The sequence below is a fragment of the Dreissena polymorpha genome, chromosome 16, assembly GCF_020536995.1.
Source record: "Dreissena polymorpha isolate Duluth1 chromosome 16, UMN_Dpol_1.0, whole genome shotgun sequence".
Taxonomy (NCBI): Eukaryota; Metazoa; Mollusca; class Bivalvia; order Myida; family Dreissenidae; genus Dreissena; species Dreissena polymorpha.
In genome coordinates this window covers 21,072,712-21,093,915 of record NC_068370.1, presented here as the reverse complement: position 1 = coordinate 21,093,915, position 21,204 = coordinate 21,072,712, and the positions used below count along the sequence as shown (strand labels likewise).

At 36.1% G+C, this 21,204-nt stretch overlaps 1 protein-coding gene across 7 annotated transcripts in view; it reads left to right on the top strand.

Moving 5' to 3' along the window:
* LOC127861939 (uncharacterized) overlaps positions 1 to 21,204 on the top strand; it is an 80,926-nt gene that overhangs the window by 9,141 nt on the left and 50,581 nt on the right. For 5 of the 7 annotated variants that reach the window (XM_052400688.1, XM_052400691.1, XM_052400689.1 and 2 more), the window contains 8 exons: positions 460 to 563; positions 1,382 to 1,681; positions 2,046 to 2,169; positions 13,494 to 13,711; positions 15,127 to 15,290; positions 17,309 to 17,498; positions 19,326 to 19,426; positions 20,800 to 21,025. In XM_052400688.1, coding sequence (XP_052256648.1) covers positions 485 to 563; positions 1,382 to 1,681; positions 2,046 to 2,169; positions 13,494 to 13,711; positions 15,127 to 15,290; positions 17,309 to 17,498; positions 19,326 to 19,426; positions 20,800 to 21,025 — 1,402 coding nt within the window. In that variant the 5' untranslated portion in view covers positions 460 to 484. Of the gene's footprint in view, positions 1 to 459; positions 564 to 1,381; positions 1,682 to 2,045; positions 2,170 to 6,695; positions 6,899 to 13,493; positions 13,712 to 15,126; positions 15,291 to 17,308; positions 17,499 to 19,325; positions 19,427 to 20,799; positions 21,026 to 21,204 lie in introns of those variants that run through there. The other 2 variants (XM_052400692.1, XM_052400693.1) reach the window with 2 other exon arrangements.

Below are 21,204 nucleotides of genomic sequence, written 5' to 3'. Positions count from 1 at the left end.
AAATATTTTATTACACATTTACCTTTTATTTACACATTTTAAATGCAATTGATTGTGTTGTCAACCAAAATTCGTTGATAAATCAAATGATCTGATGCTAATGTGAGTTGTAACGGCGACCATATTTGTTGAGAGTGCCCTAAAATGACACCACTGATTAGTTCAGGAGGACCTAATGGCTATGGAGAAAGCTGAGCTTGTGTGCATACTTTTTTCCAAATTAAGTCATTTTCATGACAATGATTTTTCTTAAAATGGAGAGGTTCACGATGCTAAATTCTTACGTGTCAAATGTGCCAAACGTTTTTAAAAGAAAATATGTTGGGGTAAATTAGTAATGGTCGTTTCATGTAAGTAGTCTTTTAGTGCAGGTGGTCGAAGTCAAAGGTTAGTCTGTATGAGTAAAATAAAATTAAATGTTTCTGTGTTACATTTTAGTTGTTTTGACGTTCTTTGCAGTGTGTGGAGACTGAAGAAGAATGAAATGGATTGTCTGCGAATTTGCCTGTCATTTGTCATCTGCCTGTTCCTTACAAGCTTTCCGCAGAGATGCATGGCATTAAGTAAGTAAAGAAAGAAATATTATCCCCATGCTGAAAGGCATAGGGATATTGAAATGGTTGGTCTCATTCCGTCCAAAACAATGGTAGGGTCTAAACTCTAATCTGCAGTTGAACTGCACGATTTTATGGACTCAAGATGTAGCCCTTTCATCTCAAAAAGATGCCCGTGTCAGCCACGTTCTGCATCCTGTTAAAGAGGACCATGTTAGGAATTAACATTAGCCGTGTTCTGCGAAATGGGGGTTTAATGCATCAGGAATGATACTTTCAAACTAGATTTTTGCATAGAACAGCCTTTCTTTAAACCAAAAATATAAAAGCGGAAAGTGTCGTCCCTGTCCGGGACGACACTTAATGCACATGCATTAAACTCCCTATTCACAGAGCGCAGCTCATATGTTATTTCAGTTTATTCATAGGAAAAAATTGTTGTTGCTTTGATCACATACATAATTGATACAATTTTGTAACTGGTAGCCAGTGCTGCTTTTTATGTCAATACAAAAACTTGTTAATATTAAATAAAGTTGTGACTGTACCCTTTTGACAACAATGCCCAGTGGAGATAGATAAACTGTCTGTGACAGCTTCTTGATTCATGTGTATCAATGTCATGATGTGACATTGTCCAACATGCTGTAAACAGCAGACACATGTTGTATACATGTAGTCCAGTTAAATGAGGAACCTCAATATATCAAAAAAAGATGGTTTGTGGGGTCTTAAATTTTATTTCATAATTGTCACCTGGTGTTAAAATACATCCTGTGCTGAGCCGATTGTAATTATGGTGACAACTGTCTTCTGTTTTCTTGCAGACATAACCATGAGCCCTGCCGGTGATCAATACTTGTTGGTAGGGTCTACTCTGCAGTTGAACTGCACCATTGTACAGACGCATGGTGTCGCCCTATCATCTAATGATTCCTATAAAGCACTTGATCTCAGCATCCGACACCGTAATAGGAGCATATCCCATGCTCAGTTTGAATATTACGAGCCAGAGTTGACACTGGCACTAACCATTCACCATGTAACACTCGCTGACGATGGGATGTACACATGTCACCTCAGGAACAATAACGAAATAAAATACTTGACGCTTTTCAATGTTGCAGGTTAGTTGCTTCTTTTTGAAAAGATCAAATATTGTCTATATAAAGGCATATTATATCAAATTATTGATTCAAATGATGCAGCAGAATGGAACAGGCAGGTAAATTTCATTTTGACAAAAGTTTTCTTTTAACCTGAAAGTATGGTTAGAAATGAGCCATTCAGAAACACATGCCTCTTTTTTGATTTTATTAATATATTACACATTTACAACTGAATAAACAATCTGTTATAAGTGTTCCTGGTTAAGATCAGCTATGTTTATTAAATTATCATGTTAAATGTTGGGTCTTTACTGGCCTGTTTTACTGGAGCAGGTTTTTTATGCAAGTTCTTTTTTAATCAAACTATTTCTTGATGTTGCAGAGCCACCCGGTGAACCGACCAACTTGACCTGTGTATCCTACAACCTCAACAACATGACATGTTCGTTCTCCCTCACTAACATTGGTTCTAATCCAGCTGTCAATTGGACCATAGAGTATAAAACGTTAGTATTCACATTTCTGTTAATTCAGTTTACCCCTTTTGCGCCATTTACTAGTTTCATTTTGTAGGTTGTGTTCAAATAATTGCATGTGTCTTCAGTGTTCTGCAGTGAATCTTTACTGTTGGGGACTGGGACCCTTTAGGGTAAAAAGTGGGGACAAAAGGGAAAAATCTGGGGACACAGAAATATATTTGTAGCAGAATTAAATTTTCAGAAACTAATAACCTTTTACTTGCATTCCTAAACTGGCTTGATTTCTTCCTACAGCCAGTCCACAGGATGTAACATTCTTATTCAAACTTGAACATTTTAAAAACTTTTTAAAACTGTCAAACATTTGTCAACATATTATCAAAATGTTGAACAGTTACAGGTATGTAATGTCTTCATCTTCAGCGGTCTACATCTGCTGGGAATTCCCTTTCAAATTAGAATTACTGATAGTAAAGGCGTTTTCTTTCTTTAGTGCTTAATGCACAAACTGCATGTCATTTTGTTGTTGTCAAACAGTAACCAAGAAAATTCTAGAAGCCAGTTGTTCATGTTAAGGGGAAGACTTTTTTCGTCATTGCTAAACGATGTTTGGATTTGTTGGGGTGTTATTATTATCGTGATATTATCTAATTTTACTTTCCAGAGGAAAAAAACATCAAAATCCTTTTTGTTTTCTTCCACCGGTCACTTTCCACCATTTTGATAGCTGTGGAAATTTTCTTGATATTTGATTGGTTGTTATAATCTCAACTAACCAATGAAATGAAGTGTTATTAAAGTAAATTAACCATTCGCTGCAAAATGACGTCATGTCCAATGAAATAATTCGTTCTAGTTACGCATTCACTCTATTTCTTTACCGACTTACACATTGAATCGATTAGTTTTTATTTCCAATTCCTGTGCGCCCGCGGACCCATATACGGAAAACAGGTGGGGACAAATCTAATTTTTTTGCGCCAATGACGCAAGGGCGCATCCACGGCAGAACACTGGTCTTTATTTATACTTTTCGCTACAAGATCAAATAACTGAAACAAGAACTGCTCAAGGTGAGCTATTTTGATCACCTTGTTTCTGGCGTCCGGCATTGTGGGGTGTGCGTTGTGAACTTTAAACTTTTTTCCACTCTAGAGGTTTTTCTTCTAATATTGATTAAACCTTGTCAGAATGTTTATCTGGACAATATATATTGCAAAGTTGTATCTGGGTCATGTGCATCTAAAAACTAGGTCACCTATTCTAATGTTAGGAAAAAAACTTGATACCATCCTAGAGGGCACATTTATGAATTAATCTGGATTACTGTTGGTCACAATATTTATCTTAACAATATCTAGACGTTGTTCAAATCTGGTTCGCATGTGTCCGCATCCCAAAACTTGGTCACTAGGTCAAAATTTACAAAAACCTTGTTGCCACTTCAGAGGCCACATTTATAACATAAATTTTAATGAAACTTGCTAAAATGTTTATCTTGACAATAACTAGGCTTAGTTGAGATCAAGTGCATTCAAAAACGTTTGTTAACACATTAGCAAAAACAAGAACTTTCTAGGCTGAGATCAAATCGGGATTATTTGCATCCCAAAAACAGTGACAAGAATAGTGGAGTTTTCAAATGATGACTTTGAAAAGAATTTCTTCTGGCAGTTGGGGAAAGACTTGGACAATATCAATGCTTATTAAAGGATAAAGCTGTACTTTTTACATGGTAGCCTTTTTGGGGTTTCCTGTTGCTGTCTGTACATGTAGTTATAGGGCAACATGCAAACTATGAAACTCCGAATCAACCTGATTCTTGCTCTTTTTAAGCTCGGCTTTTTTTGGAGAAAACCCAAGGTATTGTCATAGCCAGCTGGTGGTGTTTGCGTCGTGTCGTGTCCGTCGTCGTCCGCGTCGTGCTAAAACCTTAACATTTTGTCAAGGTGTTGAACATTGGCTCTAAAATCAAAGTGCTTCAACCTACAACATTTAAACTTCATAAGTAGCTGCACCTTGATGAGTTCTACATGCCACACCCATTTTTGGGTCACTAGGTCAAAGGTCCAGGTCACTGACTTCTAAAAAAAAATAAAAAAATTCTGTCAAGCTTTTATTTATTCAAAACTGCACCCGCAGCCAAAGGTGGCACCCGTTATGCGAGCTCTTGTTTCTCTGATATATTCGCTAGGGTAAACTAGCTTTGTCAAACAGTCTGTCATAACTATAAAAATCATCACAATGTCCCAAATTGTATACACAACAAGAGGGACTGAAAGGCCCAAGGTATCCCCGGCAACATATGCTTTGTTTGAGGATGGGTGCAAATTGGACGGATGAACATAATGATAGATGGACGGACGGAGGACAATAACACAAAACTAAGACAAAGGAAGGTTCTTAAGCCTTCACAATTTATTTAGGTGAATTAATAAGTCGTGCGTTTTCCACAAAAACATTCATCCGCCAAAGCACTTCCAAGATATGGCTCCGGGCACAAAAGTGCCGGACGGACAGCCGGACGGACGGACAACGCCAAAACAATATCCCTCCGCCTCTGGCGCGGGAATATATTCATACCAAGTTTCAATGAAATGCGCCAAAGTGCTTCCAAGATATGGCTCCGGACACAAAAAAGCCTATAGTAAAAAGCATTTTTTCAAGATACAAAGGGCCATAAGTCTGTTTTTAACAGATGGTGTACAATGCCATTTGGCGTGCATCATCCTCTTATGCATATACATACTCATACCAAGTTTAAATGAAATCCGCCAAAGCACTTCCAAGATATGGCTCCGGACACAAAAGTGCCTATAGTAAAAAGCATTTTTTCAAGATACAAAGGGCCATAAGTCTGTTTTTAACAGATAATGTACAATGCCATTTGGCGTGCATCATCATCTTATGCATATATATACTCATACCAAGTTTCAATGAAATCCGCCAAAGAACTTCCAAGATATTGCTCCGGACACTAAAAAGCATTTTTTCAAGATACAAAGGGCCATAAGTCTGTTTTTAACAGATGGTGTACATGCCATTTGGCGTGCATCATCCTCTTATGTATATATATACTCATACCAAGTTTAAATGAAATCCACCAAAGAACTTCCAAGATATGGCTGCGGACACAAAAGTGCCGGACGGACGGACAACGCCAAAACAATATCCCTCCGCCTCTGGCGGGGGATAATAAGTCAATTTACGTTTTATGGCCTAAAGGTACTAAAGATGTGACCAGCTGTGAATCAGTTGAGCGTGAATATCCATGTAACTATCAATCATGATTTCAGTGGTTTATTGCCATGTTGCAGTTTTTAGGCTTTGTCATACCAACCACACTAATGGGTTCCTACTGAGTGCTCCTCCATGACGGAATCATGGCAAGTTACTTAAGAGACTGATGATGGAAACGGGGTGTAATCCTCGTGGAAATTGTGCTTTTATAATGTTGTCTAAACTTTTTCTCAACACGTAAAACTTTAAACAAATTATCATTGAAATCATAACCCACAGCTATAAATTTATTGTTGAATTCTCAAATCAGCATTATTTATTTTGTAATCGGAATTACACTTTCAAATTTTAATTTGGACAGGACGTAAACAAAATCTAGCTTCAAATCATTATTGCTCATGTTCACTTGAAGACTTTTTAATGAATCACTTTTTAGACTTTAATATCTCAGTTAACACTAAAGATTTTGACTACATTCTGATACAATGATTCATCTGCAATGATTGGACACTTGAAGGTACATTTATTGTTTCATCTTTTGCAAGTGAAGGTGTTGAAACGTCTTAATGACAACTTGCCAAGTGTGCGATTGTGCTCTTGAATATCCATGAGTGCCATATTGTTTTTTAAGAAATTTTATGGTGTAAGAACCCAATTATGAAATTGAGATAAAATTAAAATTATATTTTGTTACCCCATTACATGTATTGTAATTTTCACGGTCAAATAAATATGTTGGAGAATATAGCAATGAGAAATATAGGGCGTTACATACTTATGATGTGATTTATTAACTATGACACTACCAAAACAGAATGCTCCGATAATGGTTTTATGGTTTTAAACCATAATGTCATGGTTAAACAAGCATTGATAATGCATATTAGAAAATAGTAAATGTTGTAACCTTTCCATAATTAAGTTAATTATTAACTTAAATATTACTGGAATGCGATAAATATTGTTGCAATGTGATATAAAAAAACATTGAATAGAAGTCAGTTAGAACTTCATCTGAACTCGATCTGAAAACAAACATGATTTTTTTTTTCTTTTCGATTGACATATGTTATGACCCGAAAAATATGATATATAATGTGTCTTAATTGTTGGACTCCCTGAAATATGTTCAGACTCCAAAGGACTTCTTACTCAGATTAGTTAGTGTCGAACAATGATAGGTTTTGGCTTATTTCTCTCACTCCTTATAGTATCACATGTACTATGTACTGATATGTAAAATCTGCATGATATTATGCTTATTATAACTGCATATTACTAACAGCTGTGGTGCATGCTGGGTTACATTACAGCGAGGGGTCCCAAGACTGGATACCCATGCCTGAGTCTCACTGTAGTCTCCACGACTTCTCTTGCTCCTGGGATAGCGTTGGACAGGAGCACACTAAATGGACATTTAACAGAGCAACAACATATTATAGCATGCGTGTTTGGCAGCAGTGGGCTGAAACCACGTTTCGCAGTAGAGTTTGGGTCTTTAATATATCTGCCATAGGTATACATGTTGGTTTGTGAACATGCTTGCTTTCATTCCTTGGATCTGTGGTTCTCCCTATCTTGGGTGTGAGTTCTGTCTATCTTACTGCCTGACATAATCATGCTCTTCAACCTCTCTCTTGGGCAGCTTAATTCCTCTATAACAAGTGATTTTTATGCCCCTGGATCGAAAGATCGGGGGTGTATCGTTTTTGGCCTGTCTGTCTGTCGGTCTGTCTGTCATTCATTCATTCATTCATTCATTGTATGTGTGTGTCCCAAAACTTTAACCTTCGTTAAAGTTTGGTCATAACTTTTTGAATATTGAAGATACATGTAGCAACTTGATATTTGGCATGCATGTGTATCTCATGAAGCTGCACATTTTGAGTGGTGAAAGGTCAAGGTCATCCTTCAAGGTCAAAAGTAAAAAATACAAACCAAGGGAAGTAATAAGCATTAAAATGGAGATAATTTCTAAACCTGCCAAATGATATATTGAAATTTTATTTCAAAGCCGCGCAATAGGGAGCATTGTGTTTCTGAGAAACACATCTCTTGTTAAAACTGGTGATGGTGCAACTAAAATATGTCTGTCATTTGCATTTAAAGCGACGGTATGGGCACCATATGTCATTCCCATTAAAATTTACCTTTCATAGGCTGGTGTATTTTTAGCTCACCTGAGCACAATGTGCTCATGGTGAGCTTTTGTGATCGCCTTTTGTCCGTCGTGCGTCGTGCCCTGTCAACATTTGCCTTGTGAACACTCTAGAGGCCACATTTATTGTCCAATCTTCATGAAATTTGGTCAGAAGATTGGTATCAATGATATCTTGGATGAGTTCAAAAATGGTAACGTTTGCTTGAAAAACATGACTGCCAAGGGGTGGGGCATTTTTTCTTATATGGCTATAGTAAAATCTTGCCCCAGGGGTCACAAAACTGAACATATGCCTATATAAAGCCTCTTTATTTGTGCAAACTTTAAAAATCTTCCTGTCCATAACCATTTGGCCTAGGGCTACCAAATTTGGTATGTATAGTTCTCTACCAAGTTTGTTCAAGTTATTCCCCTTTGGGCCAAATTGATATATAAAAATGCTCACCCTTCCAACTTTAAGCGCCCAGTGGGACTAGGGATAGAAAGAGAAAGTCACATGCTTGAGTACATTTCAACCCATGCGCATTGCACGCTTTTTTCGCATAAAAAACAGTGGAGCGATACAGGACCATCATGGCCCTTTTGTTCTAAAATGTAAAAGTAAAGAGCCGGGTATGTTTCTATTTAAAGTTATGATGCAATTGACGTTCGGGATGTGCGCGCATCGGGAACTTTGTTATGTTTAAAATTAACGGCCAATCTACAAGCGTATTTAATTTTAGAAGCGTTTTCCGAAAATGTATCTATAATATTCTGAAAAAAAAATGGACGAATTTCTTTCATGAAAATAAACAAGTATTATACGACTAGAATATGTATGGGATTTAAATCGATTTAATTCGCATTATAGGCTTATTTCCATATGTTTTAACGAGATCACTTTGCATTTGAGTTTAATTATAATTATTATTTCGTTTTTTCTGCAATGTGTTATCTCGTTTTGCTACTTGACCTACTTGCAATTTATTTACAAATACACAGATAATTTTCACGGTTGATGCAGTTCTTATCAAAATATTGTGTGAACACAAAAACAGCAGATGGCTGTTCAAACTGTGATCACACCATTTTAACTATTGTTTGCTAGTCATTTTAAGGCCCTAATTGGCAGTAAATTGACAAACACAAGTTGAGGCCCTTTCTTTGGGTGTGTATATTGCGACTGCAAAATTGACGCTGATAAGAGCACGTTATCAGTTTGACTCAACGAGCGTTTTATCGAACTTGTTAATCCCTTTTGATTTCGGTTGGCCATTAGTTGTTATTGTTGCTGTAATAAGTAAGCCACTTGCTGGTAACTAATTAAAACGCACACAATCGATTGAAATAGTAAACTTGGGAACATTTGAATGCCAACTCTGCCATTCCAATACTGACTATTCAATCGAATATTCTAATAGTTTTGCCATCCCTACTAACAATATAATTTCATTATGGAAATTCCCTATACAATATAAAGAAGTGAAACTCCAGCTGCTGGAGCAGTATTGAATTCCTATTATAAACAATTAGTTGGTCCTTTATTTAAGGCAAGTGACCGATTGCCCAAACAGTACAAAACAGCACAAAACAGCACAACACAAAACAACATAAACACATATAAGAATAAAGCTGGGGTCACCGCCTTGGAACGGTCAATGCAAAGCATTGGGGGTTTAAACCGGTTTAAGAGCGCTCAACCTCACACTTGGCCCAGCAATATTCACGATACATTTAAGTGTAAATAAAATTTATCCTCATAGCATTGTAACTCAAATTAAACAATAATAAAAGGGAATTAAAACGCATTCAATTTAATTACCATTTAATTACTCAATGGTAGGAAAGATACCAGAGCAACAGAGTTTCAACTTTTTGAGGAAGGATGAAATGAAACTATGAACGAACCTTTGATTTTTGACACAATATACAAATTCAAAATATACAATAAGATAATTGATGAAAATAAATAAAAAAATTAATCTGCGAGCAATACTTTTTGCTCACGAATAAGGTAGTCATAAAGGCAGCCCTGTTGACCCGTACTTTGTTGTTTATGCATTACTTGTAACCATAGCAGTTCACACTGTGTCAACAACTCTGACCTAAACATGGGTACAGAGCACTAATGCGCTTTTTCGGCGTAGCGGTTTTACCCAGCTTTTCACCTTAAATGACTTTTACAAATGTCAGCAGACACGCATGAATATATTTGAATATTTCACAGGCTTATTCGAGATAAAACCTGTTGACTTTGGCTACAGCACCATGTCTGTGCTCAGCGCAAAGGATGTATCACTATTCAGTGTAAGGAATTCCGGACTACTCTCTGTATGTTCGAAAGACACAAATTTTGGCCCAGTAATAATTACGTGTTAAAATCCATCTTGCAGAATTTCAGGGTCAGTACTCGTTCACTAAATGGTCTGGGGAATATATAATTAACTATCGATAAACACAGTTTTGCTTTTAAGATGAGAAAACAAACAAATAGTATGTCACGATAAGAGGAAAATCGTTAAATTATCCAACCACAAATGTTTGCCGTACTCGGTCAGCACGTGTGGAAATTGTTCCTAAACGCCTGGATAGGCTGCCCTTATTTACAAGTTTGCTATTTTGAATTCAATTTTGTATCAGAAAGCATTGTGCTAAAATGTGCCATTTACAATTTGCAATGAGATTTTTAATGACCCTTGTCATGAGAAATCGGGTCTTATTCAATATGCGCCCATCATATGTATAGCCCACTCAGCCAGCGCATCTCTCAGTCTGGTCAGGAGATACGTAATGAGACCATAACACATTGGGTGATTTTATAGCGAACAGCATCGCCTCAGACCAGACTGCGCAAATGCACAGGTTGGGCTTAAGATATGCTGGCTGAAGGGCATATGACATTTTCGCATGACGCGGCTATGAAAGTGTGATTTAAATATGTCAAAAGAAAACTGCGTGTAACAGGGTTCCCAGCCTACCTGGAAATCAGGGAAAACCTGGAAAAAGACTTTCACTTTTTTCAGTCAGGGAAAAGTCGGGGAATTTGGGAAAAGTTCCTGAAATCAGGGAAAAATCAGGGAATTTTGTTTGGTCAGACTTTCCCAATTTGTGTTGAGAAGTCCATAGAATTAAAACAGCAAATCAATTATTATGATCCTGGAATTTTTATTTTCCATCAGGGAAAAGTCAGGGAACTTTGTTCATACATAAAGCTGGAAACCCTGTGTAAATCAAATATTAAAATAAGGTATATTTTGATGGTGAAGAAATACACTCATAGTAAGGCATGTGAGTACACATGATATGCACTCCCGTAGTATAATTTTTATCTACTTACACTAATGTGTGGTACTACCGTAGTATAATTCTTATCTACTTGCACTAATGTGTGGTTTGACAATGATAAAGCACATTTAATGCAGTGAGTATGGGACTAACAAGTTAACAAACACAAAAGTTAAACTTTTGTTTTCAATTTAATTATTTAGAAACGTAAATTGCAAACTTTATTTCAAATTCTAGCGATTATATAGCATTTTTGTTGTTGTCTATAGTATACCTGTAGTAATTGGTGAACTTATGTTCAACGTTTTATTAATTGAGAACTGTGAATGTAAACAAACTTAACCTTCTACTATTGCGTTGTTAGCACCAGTGAATACAAATCAAATTTAACCCTGCTGTAGCAGCATGCACTATGAACGAGGTTACACAACATCCCACTATACTTGTTTATCAGCATCCATTAATAGCCTCAGATTATAAATGAATGCGGTGGTTATCCTTCTTATCGTAGTTAAGAGCAGACCGACTTGCAACGCGTACTACTCACGTTAGTTCTTCGCAAGGCAACAACTAAAAAGGTTACTAGAGCTCAGGCAAGGAAATATTTGAATATATTTGTTTTTATACGCCCGTCTATGACGGGACGTATAATGGTATACCCCGCGTCTGTCCGTCCGTCCGTCCGTCTGTCCGTCCGTCCGTCCGTCTGTTAATGTCGTACGCTACGTCAAATATCCTTTGACAGATTTTCTTCAAATTTTAACACAATCTTAATATTGATAAACCCTGATCCCCTTTCGTTTTTGACGGAATTCTGAATTGTCGTTCCAGAGTTATGGGACTTTGTTCGTCAAAATTTCGTGATTTCATTGAATGTCCTACTGTAGCTCAAATATCCTTCGATGGATTTTCTTCAAATTTTAACACAATCTTAATATTGATAAACCCTGATCCCCTTTCGTTTTTGACGGAATTCTGAATTGTCGTTCCAGAGTTATGGGACTTTGTTCGTCAAAATTTCGTGATTTCATTGAATGTCCTACTGTAGCTCAAATATCCTTCGATGGATTTTTTTCAAATTTCAACACAATCTTAATATTGATAAACCCTGATCCCCTTTCGTTTTTGACGGAATTCTGAATTGTCGTTCCAGAGTTATGGGACTTTGTTCGTCAAAATTTCGTGATTTCATTGAATGTCCTACTGTAGCTCAAATATCCTTCGATGGATTTTTTTCAAATTTCAACACAATCTTAATATTGATAAACCCTGATCCCCTTTCGTTTTTGACGGAATTCTGAATTGTCGTTCCAGAGTTATGGGACTTTGTTCGTCAAAATTTCGTGATTTCATTGAATGTCCTACTGTAGCTCAAATATCCTTCGATGGATTTTTTTCAAATTTCAACACAATCTTAATATTGATAAACCCTGATCCCCTTTCGTTTTTGACGGAATTCTGAATTGTCGTTCCAGAGTTATGGGACTTTGTTCGTCAAAATTTCGTGATTTCATTGAATGTCCTACCGTAGCTCAAATATCCTTCGATGGATTTTTTTCAAATTTCAACACAATCTTAATATTGATAAACCCTGATCCCCTTTCGTTTTTGACGGAATTCTGAATTGTTGTTCCAGAGTTATGGGACTTTGTTCGTCAAAATTTCGTGATTTACCTTACTACTTCATTGGCGAACGACGGGCGTATCATGCGCTCATGGCGCAGCTCCTCAGTTATTTTAGGGAAATTAATCACAAAATGATTTTGTGTTGTAACTGCAGAGTGATGAATAGATTACTGTAATCTGAGGTTTTTAACAAGCTTAAGCTGTGAATAGTCAAGTCCATGCTAGAAATAACTAAGCTGAACAATGTTGTGATTTGTGATAAGTTGTTTCAGAATTAAGTGTTAAATCAATTTAGCCTTGATCACATGTGGTGGTGTGAAGTATATTTTCCTTATGACAGTTTATATCATTCTGTTCAAAGTAATTCTGCTTATTTACAAGGACAGCAGTTTTGTGGGTGTGCAATTTTAACGTCCGCGTTCAAATGTTTAAAAGTGTGAACAAGCAATGGACGTTGCATTCATTAATGAAATTGAGATGTATTGGTTTTTTCGAGATAATCATGTGTTTCACCCTAAACAAGACATAGTTCACTAATAAGTCAGATCTGAAGTGTTGCACTGGTCTGGGTCTAGAAGGTGGATCTTTTTCAAAGAGGAATAATTAGTCACAGTGCTGGCTATATTCTGTACTGGCAAAATCATATAAAACCAGAAAATATAGCCTCTTTACTTTCACTAGTGTGTCCATTAGGCATTTGATTGTATCAATGTAACCAAAACTGAATAAATATTACCCGGTATTAAAAACATTTAAAGGACTGGATGGTTACCTTTGTATTTCATGGTGCACATCAGTGAAAACATTTTTAATTGTCTTACATATTACACAGTGTATATACATGTATGAGATAGCACATTCGTCATAATAGCACATTCGTCATAAGAAACTGTGTCAAACACAAGGATTCAAACTAATGGATGAAAAGTCAAATTATTATTATGTAAGATTATATCTACCCAGTATTGGAAGGTAATATTGTTCTGATACTTATTTGATGTTTTAAGGGACATCAGGAACATGTGCCTCTCATATAAGATGTGTTGTGTTATATTTTCAGGCCGTCCGGTTTGGCTAAATGTAATTTCACTGGGAAATGTGCTCCGAACCTCCCTGCACCCACCTCCTCTCTGACTGGTGGTAGTTACGGGTGTGATTTCATACCTAGCAACCGGTTCTGTCCCACCAAACAGTACACTATAGTGGTGAAGGGTGAAAAGGAACATTTCAATTATACAACACAAAAAACCTTTCTGATAGTGGCTGATGCCTCAGTAGGTAAATACGAATGATAACGTTCAGTTTTATGTAGCATATTCTTTATTGAAGTTTTATGTAGCATATTCTTTATTGAAGCTGTCATTTTGTATAAAAAAAAGTATATTTATGTAACAGTAAGAATTAAAACTAGGTGTCCAATTTTTAGCTCAATGTAATTGAATCCAGTATGGATTTTATCTTATGTATGCTTATATTTCACTACATAACAAACAAATGCCATGTGATAGCTATTAAATTATCATTTAAGTCTATGATTAGTACATGTATCTAAGTCAGGCGTTACATATTGCTTTGAACAAGTAATTAGGCCATAGTTTTTGTATGTTTTGGTTAAAATGAGAAAAACTTTATTTGATTTCATCTGCTTCCAATTTACAGACCATAATAAAACAAGTTGTCACACACAATTTTTACAATAGGCAAATTCCCAGACTGGTTTGACACCAATAAAACCAAATGGGGTTGTAACAAGGCAAAAGTTTTGCTAACAAAAATATTCTGTGATTTAATCTTGTCCATAATCCACTTTACTTGTACATACAAAATGTTGAACATTTTTGTTAGCACAAGTCTTAAACTTTAAAAATATTTTAAAATTTTAAAGATTTTAAAAATATTATTCATGATTATATTTGACTAGTGGGCAATGAAAAGTGTTAAGAATAATACATCTAATGGTTAACAACGTAGGATTTAAATATTCAGTGACGTACATATTTGAGAATCTTTGTTGGTGTCTTGAAAAGAAGGTGTTATTTTATCTTCAAACTTCTTGTTTTTTTCATGTGTTTACTGTAAGTCATGCCAAAAATTACCTTTCTAATTAAAGAGGTGGTTGTTTGGCTAAAGTTGAATGGTCTATTTAATATTGTATCGATTTACCTTCAGGCTTGATTAAGTTAATAAATTATATCTTTTTCATAGATGTTGTATCTTAATCTGATCATTTAAATTAGTCATGTAAATTACCAGGATATATGTAGTAAAGTCTGTTTTTAACTTAAGTTAAAAGTTTAAGTTATATGTGTAAATATTTGCTCTTAGAGACTGTGATTATCTCGATAAACTATCTGTATTTCTTATATTTGACAGGTCCCCAATAAGATATGATGTATTTCAACATAATTCACATGTTTGAATATGGTTTATTTGTCACAATAGAACTATTTACAACTATAATTATGGTTGAGAAGTAGATATTGCCCAATCTGTTTACTAACTACATTATTAAAGGAAATTCATTTTTATTTAAATTATATATACATATTTGGAATTCTTATGGAAAAATCTAAAAGTGCTCAAAATAATAATGTATTTGGCATGTTGACATGGAATATTTTAACTTTACAATTCCTTTAAGTTTAATTATCTCCACACAATTTTTGTTAATATTGAATCCTAATTTGCTGCAGTGAAGCCAAACCATGTTGAGTCTCTGAGGCCTCAGCTGGTGTCAGACAATTACACGGCCATGCTGGACTGGGACTACCCTGCCTCCATCGATCCAATCAATATGGGACAGATGGAGTTCAGTATCACTGTGACACACACGCTTGGCTGGGACTCAAGACACATGGTATGCAGATGGAAGTGTTGAGAGATTGATAATTATCCACACGCTTTTTGAAAAGCGTGGGGATATTGTGGTTATCTCCGCCGTCTGTCCGCCAGTCCGTCCTGGCAACTATATCCTACATTTTTTACGCTATTTGGAATTTTGATCTGACCCCTAGGTAAAAAGTAATGGGGGTTCGGGTGGGGCCTGAGCAGAGATTTTCACTCATTTTTTTATTTTATATACTTTAACATTGGCCATAACTTTTGCAATATTGAAGATAGCAACTTGATATTTGGCATGCATGTGTATCTCATGGAGCTGCACATTTTGAGGGGTGAAAAGTCATGGTCAAGGTCATCCTTTAAGGTCAAAGGTAAAAAAACAAATCCAAGGGAAGTAATAAGCTTTAAAGGGAGGTAAATAATGAACCTGCCAATTGATAATTTGTTTATGCCCCCGAAGGAGGGCATATAGTGATCGGACGGCTGTCCGTCTGTCCGTCACACTTTGCCTTTAGGTTTTGAAAAATGCTCATAACTTCTATGTCGCTTCAGATTGCAATTTCATATTTGGCATGCATGTGTATATGGACAAGGCCTTTCCACACCCACACAAATTTTGACCCCTGTGACCTTGACCTTGAATTTAGGGTCCGCGTTATGTTTGGAAATCTGCGTTTAGGTTTCGAAAAAAGCTCACAACTTCTATGTCCCTTGAGCTATAACCTTCTTATTTGATTTGCATATGAATATGGACAAGGCCTTTTCATACGCACACACATTTTGACCCCAGTGACCTTGACCTTGAACTTAGGGTCCACGTTTTGGTTTCGAAATCTGTGTTTAGGTTTCGAAAAATGCTCATAACTTCTATGTCCCTTGAGATATAACCTTCATATTTGGTATGCATGTGTATATGGACAAGGCCTTTCCATATGCACAAAAATGTTTGATCCCTGTGACCTTGACCTTGAACTTAGGGTCTGCGTTTAGGTTTTGAAAAATGCTCATAACTTTTATGTCCCTTGAGATATAACCTTCATATTTGGTATGCATGTGTATATGGACAAGGCCTTTCCATATGCAAACAATATTGACCCCTGTGACCTTGACCGTGAACTTAGGGTCCACGTTTTGGTTTTAAAAAATGCACATAACTTCTATGTCCCTTGAGTTATAAACTTCATATTTGGTATGCATGTGTATATGGACAAGGCCTTTCCATACACAAAGATGTTTGATCCCTGTGACCTTGACCTTGAACTTAGGGTCCTCATTTATGTTTCGAAATCTGCGTTTAGGTTTTGAAAAAAGCTCATAACTTTTATCAAGCGTTTATAGGGGGCATAAGTCATCATATTGTGACAGCTCTTATTTTTAATAAATCAAAGCAGCACAGTAGGGGGCATTGTGTTTCTTACAAACACATCTCTTGTTTTATGTTATTTTACATTAATTTCTTCATTTCTACAACGATTTACTTCCAATTGATACTGAATATCTGTTATGGCAATACGGTCAATTTCAACTATGCATGGCCTATTACCAACCCTGGGGCGCCCCCTGGGTTAAACATGCGGCGTGGGGATATGCGTCTGCCTCTGCAGCGCCTTTTCTATTGTTTATTGTAGTTTGACTGCATCACAGTTCTGTAGAAACATTCTTAGTCTTTCTTGGAGAACAGACCTGGAATCCCAAACCACAGCAAGGCACAATTATTACAACCCTTTTGTGACCTTAAAGCAAGCATCGCTGAATATGGTGTTCAAAATAGCTCTATATTCAATATATAAACTTCTTTTATTTGATGTTTGCCATGTGTTATTTAAGAATCTCACATTAGTTTCGAAATCAAAGTGGATCATTAGCAAGATAAATATTAGAGGAAAATCATATAATTTCTATGTTATTCCATGAAGTTTATTAATTATATCTGAAAAATTACAGCATTTCGACAAAGCTCACTTTACATCTTAGATCTTAAATGCATGGACCTTAATTATTTCTGATCATTACACATTTGTGTCGACCTTCCAGATATATAGACCACCAGCGCCTGAAGAATACCTGTTTATTCCCGAATGGCCAACAAAGTTCCAGTACAATGTGACCAACCTCATGGCTTACAGTAACTACTCAGTCAGTGTGAGAACAAGGTCCAACCAGACAATAGACGATATATACTGGAGTGAGCCGGCCACCGTCACCTTTCAAACCCCAGCATCTGGTAGGAAAAGTTAAAACATTTTGCAAAAGGCATGAAGCTTGAAGAGTCACACACTCAATAACTGTTAGGACATTTGTTTTTCATCTGTGAAATTGTTTGTCAATCTGTGTTTCCATATTATCTGATTTTTTAAAGAAACTTTGTCTGTTTCCCTTGTACAAAGGTCAAGAGCACATTTTTCCTGGTCATATGTCTATTATAGTCATACCATATCATAACCAGACACTTTAACTACATCATGTATCAATTAGTTGTAAAATAACATGACACAAACAATCCCCATTCGGAAATGATATGAAAATATAAAAAAGTTCAACTGGTCCTGAATAATCCTGATTAATTTCTTAAAGATGTACACATTTCAAGCTTCAACACTTGGAGGATTAAATGTTATCTCATACAAAGTTTTTCAATGTAATATAATCAATTATTGAAATCACAAACACCAGTAAACATTACGTAAACATTAGCTCATTAATCAATATAGTGTACAACATTATCATAGATGTGGAATTAAATGTTAAATTAATAGTAATCAAAACATTAAAAAACTTTAATATAGTTTTCTATTCACAGTAGAGGTGTTGCAGTAGGAGTGTTTGCAGTAACAATAAGAATAAGAGTAACAAAACAAAATCATAAAACTTGCCTGTTAAATTATAATTTCCTTAACAAAAAGGAATGAACCAACATTATTGCATTAACTCTATCTATAATGCCCTCTGACCCGGTGCAGAAACTTGGCAAAAGGAGGGCTTGAACTGGAGAAATCGTGTATTAACAAGGCGATTCACGTGCCGTTCAAGCCCTGTTATGTGTTTTTCATATCCATAATCTGGTCCACGCGCAGTTACTTCCATTCTCCAGCCTTCAACGTTTTTCCAAGCATAAAAGGGGAACTGAATAAGCACCAGTTTCCTCATGCATGCTGGGATAATGGCAATAACTATTTCAATCTTCTTTTCAAATTATACCATCTGCACTCTCTTGACAACAGCTTTATTTTATTGGCAACGACAATAAAGATAAGGTTATTTACTCGACACTTTCAAAAGAATATGCTGTAAATGTGTTTATGTACCTTCAACGCTCCTGCTGTAAATTCCAAAATAATACCCCATTCATACTTTGCGCGGCTGCATTTCAAATTTGCATTAATCCACTGTTTAAACACATTTTAAATTGAAAACTGCCTATCCGAAGGTAAAGCCTCGTCATTTCGGATGAATACCAAGTGAGGCATTTGTAAAACACAACCTTGAACTGTATTTAAATAATCGAATTATTTTGTCGATGTCGAATGAACAAAACATATTGTTTTCAATGTTATTTTAATTTATTTTGGTATGTGTGATTGTTTATGCAATAATAGCGAAAATACACATTTTCTCGGACATAATCATCTGCGGGCGCTCTCAAAATCCGTTCCTGCCCTCGTGCTGCGCACTCGGGCAGGAACAGATTTTTCGAGCGCCCGCAGATGATCATGCCCTTGAAAACATGTATTATCCCTATATTGACATCTGAGGTCAAAATACAGCATAAAATCTAAAATAGTTTCAAGTGTATGGGACCTAGACAAAATAGCGAGAATATTGGCTGTCAAGCTTAGTGACAATTCTAAATGGCTAATAAATATGTTTGTTGAAGCCATTTGTAATAATTTTGTAATACCAGTTAGAAGTAAAAGATTAACAAACCTTATGTTTCCCTTAGCAAACAATTGGTGTTCCTATATTACCTGGTTGTATTTAAAATGTTGACTGTATAATGGAATGGACATTACTATTGATAAGGTTGTATACATTTGTCACTTGTATATTTCAGCCCCCCTTGAAGCACCATCAGTAGTGGAGGGTGGACACTGGGTCCAAGATACAGGGCAGGGCTGTGATGGCCAGTTCACTTGTGTCACAGTCTACTGGAAGGTTATTGTTTGTTATTACTTATGCATCATGAAACATCAGTACCATTTTATCTGCCAGTTTATGTTTGATGAATTATCAGAGTTAGAGATTTTTTAGCTCAGCTGTTTTCAGAGAAAACCCGAGGTATTGTCATAGCCAGCTCGTCGTGTCCGCCGTCCGCGTCGTGCTAAAACCTTAACATTTTGTCAAGGTTTTGAACATTGGCTCTAAAATCAAAGTGCTTCAACCTACAACTTTGAAACTTCATATTTAGCTGCACTTTGATGAGTTCTACATGCCACACCCATTTTTGGGTCACTAGGTCAAAGGTCAAGGTCACTGTGACCTCTTAAAAAAATAAATAAAAAAAAAATCTAAAAATTTCTGACAGCCTTTCATTTATTCAAAACTGCACCCGCAGCCGAGCGTGGCACCCGTTATGTGGTGCTCTTGTTTAATCTAAATTTTTCTAAGAAAATGTAAGCTATACTACTCACCTTAGCGTCAGTGTACAAGTAGCATAATGAGGAAAATATGTTTGTATTTTCTGTAGGGATACTACTTTAGGACCAGGCTTTGTATCAAACAGTGTTAGTGGGTATTCAGTATAACATTATGTATGGTTCTTTAAAGATTTCTGCATTTTTTCCCAGGTTCATTCTATTCAAAAGACACATTTTCGTCCCATATTATATTTTGAATTGAGAAAAATACTTAATTAGTTTTTAGCTTTAATAATCTTCCAAACAGTTTGTATTGAAAAACATAATAGCCAGAAACTCTGACAATGACAAGAACAAAAAAGTCAAGTGGGCCATCTTCCAAAAGCTTTTGTTAGCTAACCTAAGCATAAAATGCTATTTGAGTTTGAGTGATTGAAATTTGTTAATAGTCTGTAAGCAATTTTTACCTTGTTTGAGCTATTATTGCTAAATCTTATTTAAATATGGTTCGACATTTGTTGATCCTGTTTAAAACTGGGTCGCTTGGATTTTTGTGCATTAAAAACATGACGGGGAAGAGGAGATTTCCTAATATGGCTGCTTTAGTGAACACTTTTAGGCACTATACCAGCTCAGAACAGTTAAGTTCCTTCGGGACTCAGGGGAGTGCTTCAGGGACTTTTGGCCTTCTTGTTTATCAGCACTGTAGCAGCTAATTAACATATTATTATTTTTATTGGGTTGTGAGTATTCTGGTAAGTTATGGGCACTGCCTTTCTGGCTGATGTTGCTGAAAATTACGCTGGTTAAATGTTTATAAAAAAACGTTTTAACTATTTTGGAGAAGGCTCAAATAAGAAATGTATAACAGACACTTTCGAATGTAATCAGCCTTGTTGTTTTGAATGGCTCAACATCAGTGTTGTGATTTTTAATATTTATTGCTTACAGATTCCACCAGAGCGAACCTGGGCCGGCCTGGTCACGGAGTTTTGGGTCAATATTGACAAGCCCAAATCCCCCAGAGTAACACTTCGTTCTGTTGGAATGAGCACTTCTTTGCGGCTAGAAGGCATTGTAGACCAGGCAGAAGGCTACTCTGTCAGCGTACAGATGGCTAACCATGTTGGGATGTCACCAAAATCCATGGATGTTATTGTGTACCCATGGAAACAAGGTAGTCAGATGATTGTTGGATTATGCTTGTTATGTTAGAAATTCATTCAGCTTTTAAATAAAGATAAGAAAATTTAGCAAACTTAAAAGAATCATATACCTGATCCAATTGTACGAATGAGTTTGCCTCATAAGTTCTAATTGCAGTCCTTTTTTATCCCCTGCCAATGGCAGAGGGAT